A 6,729-nucleotide genomic window follows, 5' to 3' on the forward strand; every position below is an offset into this window, starting at 1 on the left:
TTAACACCTGGGACCCTGGGACCAAGGTCGCCCCGTCGCTGGGCATCCTTTATCTTCGTCTTGGTCGCAGGGTATCTTGGTCTCTGGGTAATGGCATTCTCAGGAGGCTCCTCTGCCAGGGCTGAAGATGCCTGTAGGTTTCAGATAACTATTTACAGCTCTTGCTGTATGACCTTGGGCAAGTCATTGACCTCTCAACGTTTCAGATTCTTCCTCTGAAAGGGGTATTAACTCCTGTCACACGGAACTATTGTAGCCATCAAATAACATAGGAAAAGCCCTTGGAGCCTGGTTCATGCAAATTCACCATTTTAAGTAATAGGAAAAGAGAAAAGGAAGACTTCAAGATCTCACACCATAAGAATAGAAGAGAGAGGACTGGGACCCTTTAAATGGATGATGAGATCATATTCCTTTCTCTTGTCCCAGTTTAAAGGTACTGGCTTCTTAAGTCAAACAGATTTCCTATGTGATGGTAAAGGTAGTTGTTTTCACTGAGTAGTTGTGTGGCTCTGGGCAAGATCCTCAGCCTTCCTGGGCCTCAGCTTTCTTGCCTCTGAAAGGGAATGAGAAAGACTTGTCTCTTGAGGTGGCTGTGAGGATTAAATGAGATAACCTATGAAAAGCCTATTAGTATGTAGTAGTCACTCAAAAGAAGAAAAAAAGTAAAACATGCTAAATCCTTAATGAAAGAGATAGAGACCCTGAGCTCAGGAACAACAGTGCAAAAGCCTTTTTTTGCCTTGTTGTAACATGCTACATTCAGAAGCTACTGGCCCCTGTTAGCACCAGAAAGAGGTCAATACCTGGAACCCACTCTCCCACACCCCTGCCCCACCCCCAGGTACACATGCCTCTACTCAGCTCTTAGGAACAAGTCACCTGATCCCAAGGAGGCCTCCCTTTCACCCTATTCACAGCCACAGGGACATCTGTGAAAGAATTTATTATACAAAACAAGGTGCATCAAAAATTCAGTGTCGGAATAACTCTGTATTTCAAGGGCTAGGACAGGACCTTTTAAAACCTCACCCCAACACTGGCCAGGCAGTTGGGCTGGGCGCACAGGCCCTAAGTCTCTAAAGACCCCCAACCCGGCAGAGAAGAATGAGAACCAGATATAGAAGCATTAAGTGTGGGTCTAGAGAAGTTGGACAGGCACTTGAACCTCCAAAAATAGGGAGGCTCCTCCTAGGAAAGACTAGACCTATGCTGGGGGAAGAAACATGCAAATCCTTCTCTATAGCAATTAAGAGTATGGAACCCTTCAAAATCAGGATGAGGAAAAAGCTTCCCAACAAATGCCAACCATAAAATAGATTCTACAAAAATAAAGCAAGAGTTGGCTGCCTTTTGGGGCAGTTGGATGGGTATGTAACCTGACCTCAACATCCTATATAGGTGCAAGTGGCTAAGGATCAGCACCAAAGGTCTGACCGGGGTCTCTCTGCCTCCCCTCCACCTACCACATGAGCCTTAGACTGAGGACCTTCCATTTTCTCCCTTGCTCCTCCAAGCCCTGGTATACAGAATTTACAAAACCCATGGGACAGGCTGACAGGGAGAATCTCTTGGAATGTGGGAGCTGCCCCAAGGCCCAGCCCAAAAGACCCTGAGGGCAGGAATCTGGTCTCTCTACCTGAGAGTAGCCACAGGAAATGGCTCTAGGCAGGGTCAGGGAAGTGGTCTGGAGACCTGGGGTCTGTGGCTGACCCCTGAGGGAGGCAGTGCTTTTCCGCGGTGTCTAACACAAGTCTCACACAGCCTGCAGCTCCCCCTGCAGGCGACTCAGCTCCTCTAGCTCCTGCTTGTGGCGGTCTGTCTTGTGTGCCACCAAGGAGCGGTAGAAATGCAGAGCAAAGGCCACGAACACAAGTCCCACGGGTACCATAATTGCTGTGGAGGCCATGGCTGCTTGCCAGCCTGGTCCATGGGCCCCACCACCACCACATGCTTGCCAGAATGAGCAGGCCTCAGGTGGCTCAGCCTGTGGAGGGGCTACAGAAGAAGAGGGTGGCTTAGAAGCTGGACTAAGGGAGGTAGCCACTGGTGACAGAGTCCCAGGCACCTGGGAGGCAGGTACCATGGGGGCTGGCGTGCCTAAAGGGGCTCCAATGGGCACAAACTTGACCCAGCCAACCAGAACAACTTCAGCAAGAAAGAGGAAGGTGCCCAAGGCAGTGGAGAAGCCCCAGGCCAGCTCCACATAGCGGTGGAGTCGCTGGTGTGGAGACTGGTGGACAGAGTTGAGGTTGTGGATGTTGCTAACGGCTTCAATGTGGGGCAGAAGACACGTGGAGACCATGAGTGCAAAGAGGTGTACAGCCACTAGTATGGTGGTACAGGCACTAAAAGCCACCAGCAGGCCTGGCGGGTATTCGTGGTTGCTCTCCAGTTGTACCTCCACCATGGCCACCTGTGGGGACAAGAGAGGATGGATTGAGTGTTCATAACCTCAACAGTAGCAGGCAGGGTTTTTGCCTGTTGGCAAACATCACTGATGTATCCTTAGGACCTGGAACAGTGCCTGGCAGAAAAAAAGTCTCCCAGTCTTTCTTGAATGCATGAATGTCCTGGGCCTTGGTTTCCTCACCTACCTATCAAGAGGGCTGGATGACATGTTTCTGACCATCTTACCTTATTATAACATAGGGGTTAAAAAGCACAGATTCTGGCCGTTCGTTCTCAAGTCTACAAGCATGATAGTCTTGAGCAAGTGACTTAGTTCTCTCTGTGCCTCAATTTCCTCATTTGGAAAATGAGGTTTTCATAATAGCATCTATCTCCCTTATAGGGTTGTTGTGGAAATTGAATGAGATAATACATCAAGTGATAAGAAAAGTGCAAGGCACTAGTAAGAACTAGGTGTCTGCTGTTATTATTAGAGTTACTGAAGTCCAAGACCAGAGTTTGCATATTGGCATACTATGAACCCAAGCCAGCTTGCAGACATGTTTTGCCTGGCTGTTCATACAGTGTGTTTCTTAAGTTGCCACCCGCTTCTATATCTAGAAGTGTATCTTTCCCTTCTAATAAAGCTTTTCTTGTAAAAAAAAAAAAAAAAATTTAAGTAGAATTAAGTTGCCAACTTTGAAAACTCAAGAGATTTCATATAAATATCCCTATTTCCAGATCATTTTGAAATTTTGAAAGATCTAGTTACACCAGGCCCACATTCCTGCATAGCAACTATCAGCTAGAGTGGAGTCATGACTGCTTCCTTTGAACAGGTCATGGGGTCTCTTTATAACTACAGTCCCCACAGAGCCAACTTGGCATCCATATTATTTGCCTGGCCTTTGCCAACATTGAGTTGATGATCCTATTCTAGACTTGTATATATTTGGACTCTAGAACCAGACTGCCTAAGTTAAAATCCTGCCAGTTATTTGTGTGGGACCCTGGGCAGGTGTCTGAACACCTCTGATCCTCGGTTTTCTCATCTGTAAAATGGACATAGTTGTGGTGCCTACTTCATAATAGAAAGATGATGTACATAAAAGCCCTAAGCACAGTGCGTGGTACTTGGTGACAGTTCAATACAATTTGTGTTACTCTAACACAGGCCACCTGGATTCCAGAATGTGGATCTTTCCCCATGCCTTGTTCTTGCAGAATCCATTAGATTGCTTTGGGGCTGAGGGAAGGAAGAATGTGCAGAGCATGGAGAGCGGTGGAAGACAGGATGAGTATTTTGGGAAACTGGGCCAGGCCTAGTCCTGGTTTCTCCCATTGCCTGACCTGGCCTTGCTCTTCTCTGGCAGGACTAGAGCCAGTCCTGCCCCTAGAACCTACCCATCTGGCCTCTTGATCCTGTAGAGAAGATTCTGGCCCTTAAGCTGTCACTCAAGCAACATGCAAGTCCAGCAACAGGTCAGATTGGCCCCTTGGGAAGAGGATGGACCATGGGGCTTGGGGGTAGGGGACTTCCCTCAGCTAGGTCCATGGGACTGCTTTCTTCCCTCTGCAGTCTGTACAGGTGAATGGAAGCCAACCCCCTGTCCCTAGCTGACTTCACATCAGGAAGGGTGGGCTGGCCTGTGGATTTTAGGCCCCCACACAGAAAACCACAGATTTAGGATGACTATTAGGGATACTATCCCTCATTTCAAATACAGAGGCTGTGGCATGGAGAGGGGCAGAGACTAACCTAAATCACCTAGTGCTGTGACTCTTTTATCCCCATCTCAATTTGACTCCAACAAGAGCACAGTTCTATTAATGCAGGAAGGAGGCAAAAGAATTAAAAATGTTAATCAAGCTACATTCAGAGACTGCAATATGCTGATCAGCCCTGCAGCCAGGCCAGGAGGGCACCTTCAGAACACAGATTATTAACAACCCATTCTCCACATCTCAGAAGGAGAAACAGGCAAGAGTCATTCCCTATGGCTAAAACCATGGGGAACCTAAGGATTAAAACCTGGGAACTCCCAGCAGGCCTTTCACTCTACATATTCACGTATATACTCTTCCCCTTCCTCACTGTTTGTCCATATCAGGAAATGGGAACTAAAGAATGACATATCAATTGAATAGCCTGAACACTCAGGGTCCCTCTCAGTGCCTTTTCTGTTTCTCTCACTGTCCCACTCTCTGCCTCTGAGAGGAGACCATACTCTGTCTGTGGAGCATTATCTTTTTTCTAATAAACTTTCCTTTTGACTCCAACTTTGGTGTGTGTGTGTTGAATTCTTTCCACACTCTCCACCAAAGGACCCTCTTCTCTTGGTGCGGGGCTTGGTCTCCCCCGCACTTGGAGAAATTTGTCCTGTCCTATATCACTATGAGGACTTCTCTTCCACCGGCCACTTTCTCTTTCTTCTGTCATGATTGTGGGGAAACCCTGGACTAACAGTACAGTGACGTTGAGTCCTAGTTTATTTTATATCCTTCATCTGCCGCATACTCTTGGCAGAGCCACTGTCCCATTCTGGGCCTTGATTTTCATACCTGTCCAATTAACAGGTAGTCTGAACCGTGTTTAGTGTGTGTCTTGCTCTAACATGCTTGAATCTATGGTTCGATAACAAGAATCAGCTCATTCTGGGCCAGGTATTTGGCAGGCTACAGAGGGTATACCCTCCATGATCTCACAATTTCCCATGGACCAAAGAAAGTGGTGGAGGCCTGTCTAGGGTCACATAGCTGGCCCCAAGGAAGAAAGAACCAGGACTTGTGTCTGCTGACTCCTTACTCTGGGACCTCCCTCAGTCCAACTTCCTATGAGGCCTCCTCTGGGCCAATGTTAGCTGATAACATCTTCCCACACCCCCAGTTTATCAGCCTAGGAATCATGTATCAGCTTCCTAATCAGCTTCTTTCCCTAGAGGTTTCCTCACAGGCATCTTCTCAAAGCTTTCCTGAATTACATTAAGCATCTTTTGTACTTACTAGGGACTACCTGCCCTCCTTAGGATGGGCCCACCTTCATTTGGGTGACTCCAGTTTATTCTGACATGCCCCCACCCCAGCCCTGTTTATACAGCCCCCACCCAGCTCAATTTGCCTTTGAACCATGGGGATCTAGTAATCACTCCTCCTTGGATTATGCTTTTGAGCTTCTTTGCCCCATCCTTGCTATGTAACCCCCTTGGCGATTTTTCTACCCCCAGGACATAGGTCCCCTTTAATACCTTTGGCATTTGTTTATCCTCCCTGTAGCCCAGTTTATGCCAAGGGTCTGTTTACACACACAACCATTAAAAAGGGACTTGTGCCCTCCCTTGGGACCTTGTTTGTTCCCCCTTTTACCACTTAAATCCCAACTTTCCCTTTCCTTTGCCTGCCTCCCATCGGCACTCATTTGCCCACGGCCCCGTGCCCCCAAGTGCCACACCCCACGCCCAGTGCGCCCCTTCCCTCCCCTCACCATGGCGAAGCCCGAGAGCAGGGCAGACGTGCGGCTGGAGGCTTTGAGCTTGGCCCGGCTGAGATAGAGGCGGCGCCAGCTGAGCGCCCGCAGCGAGTGCTGACTGGCCCCCATAAGGTCCAAGTAACCGCGATGCACGAATTCTCGGTATGTGGCGGAGCCTGCAGGGCTCTCGGCCTCTGGGTTGAGCGGGGCCTGTTCACCCACGTCCCCCTCGCCGCCCTTCATCCTGGGGGCTGCAGCACCAGACAGATTGGGAGGTCACCGTGGTGCTAAGTGGCCTCGGGGTCTCCAGGAGGGCCAGCCCGGGCCAGGGGGAGACCCCATCCCCCGACAGAACCGACCAAGATGCGGAGATGCGAGCAGCGGGCGCCCAGGAACAGGCGGCCCAGGCGGAGCAGGAAGAGACGTCTGTAGGGAGCCCTAGGGGCCGAAGTGGGACAGCAGAGGCCTAAACAGGAACTGGGGCGGAGGCGGAGTCGGGGCAGCCACATGATGGGGTGGAGCTGGGGGGCCGCAGGCAGAAATCCTGAAGGACCCCACGACCCCAGTGCACCCAAAATGTCATCCAGGAGTCCCAGCCAGGAACTGGGAGTTCCTGGGCCTTGGATCACTCCAAGTGCACCTGGACACACTCAGCTCCAACCCCATAAATTGTGAACTTGCGGAAGGTGAGCCCATTCGTCTGTGGGGACCACAGGGCGCCCTGCATACTCAGTTCCGGAAAGCCCAAGGAGGTCCAAGGCTCTCTGATCCATCCAAACAGCTCCTCCCTCAGAGAGTCCCAAAGGGTGAGCACTGCGATCATCCGCACCCCATCCCCGCCCACAGACGCCGCACACACACACAGGAACTCA

The 6,729-nt window shown here is 50.0% G+C and overlaps 1 protein-coding gene across 1 annotated transcript; it reads right to left on the reverse strand.

Annotated features, from left to right (window-relative positions):
- Positions 1-928: 928 nt before the first annotated feature.
- On the reverse strand, positions 929-6,671 carry ORAI3 (ORAI calcium release-activated calcium modulator 3). The gene is made up of 2 exons (XM_011378630.2): positions 5,873-6,671; positions 929-2,416 (listed from the first exon to the last, which is right to left on the reverse strand). The coding sequence occupies exons 1-2, from the start codon at positions 6,098-6,100 to the stop codon at positions 1,757-1,759; spliced, it is 888 nt and encodes a 295-aa protein (XP_011376932.1). The 5' UTR covers positions 6,101-6,671; the 3' UTR covers positions 929-1,756.
- Positions 6,672-6,729: the final 58 nt, after the last annotated feature.

This window comes from Pteropus vampyrus, unplaced genomic scaffold (genome assembly GCF_000151845.1).
Source record: "Pteropus vampyrus isolate Shadow unplaced genomic scaffold, Pvam_2.0 Scaffold347, whole genome shotgun sequence".
NCBI lineage: Eukaryota > Metazoa > Chordata > Mammalia > Chiroptera > Pteropodidae > Pteropus > Pteropus vampyrus.

What these genes read in the sequence shown, in the direction of transcription:
- ORAI3 (XM_011378630.2), bottom strand. Translation starts at nt 6,100, where the DNA reads ATGAAGGGCGGCGAGGGGGACGTGGGTGAACAGGCCCCGCTCAACCCA. An exon ending in TGCTCTCGGGCTTCGCCATG is followed by an intron (nt 2,417 to 5,872) that starts GTGAGGGGAGGG and finishes TTGTCCCCACAG; the next exon opens with GTGGCCATGGTGGAGGTACA.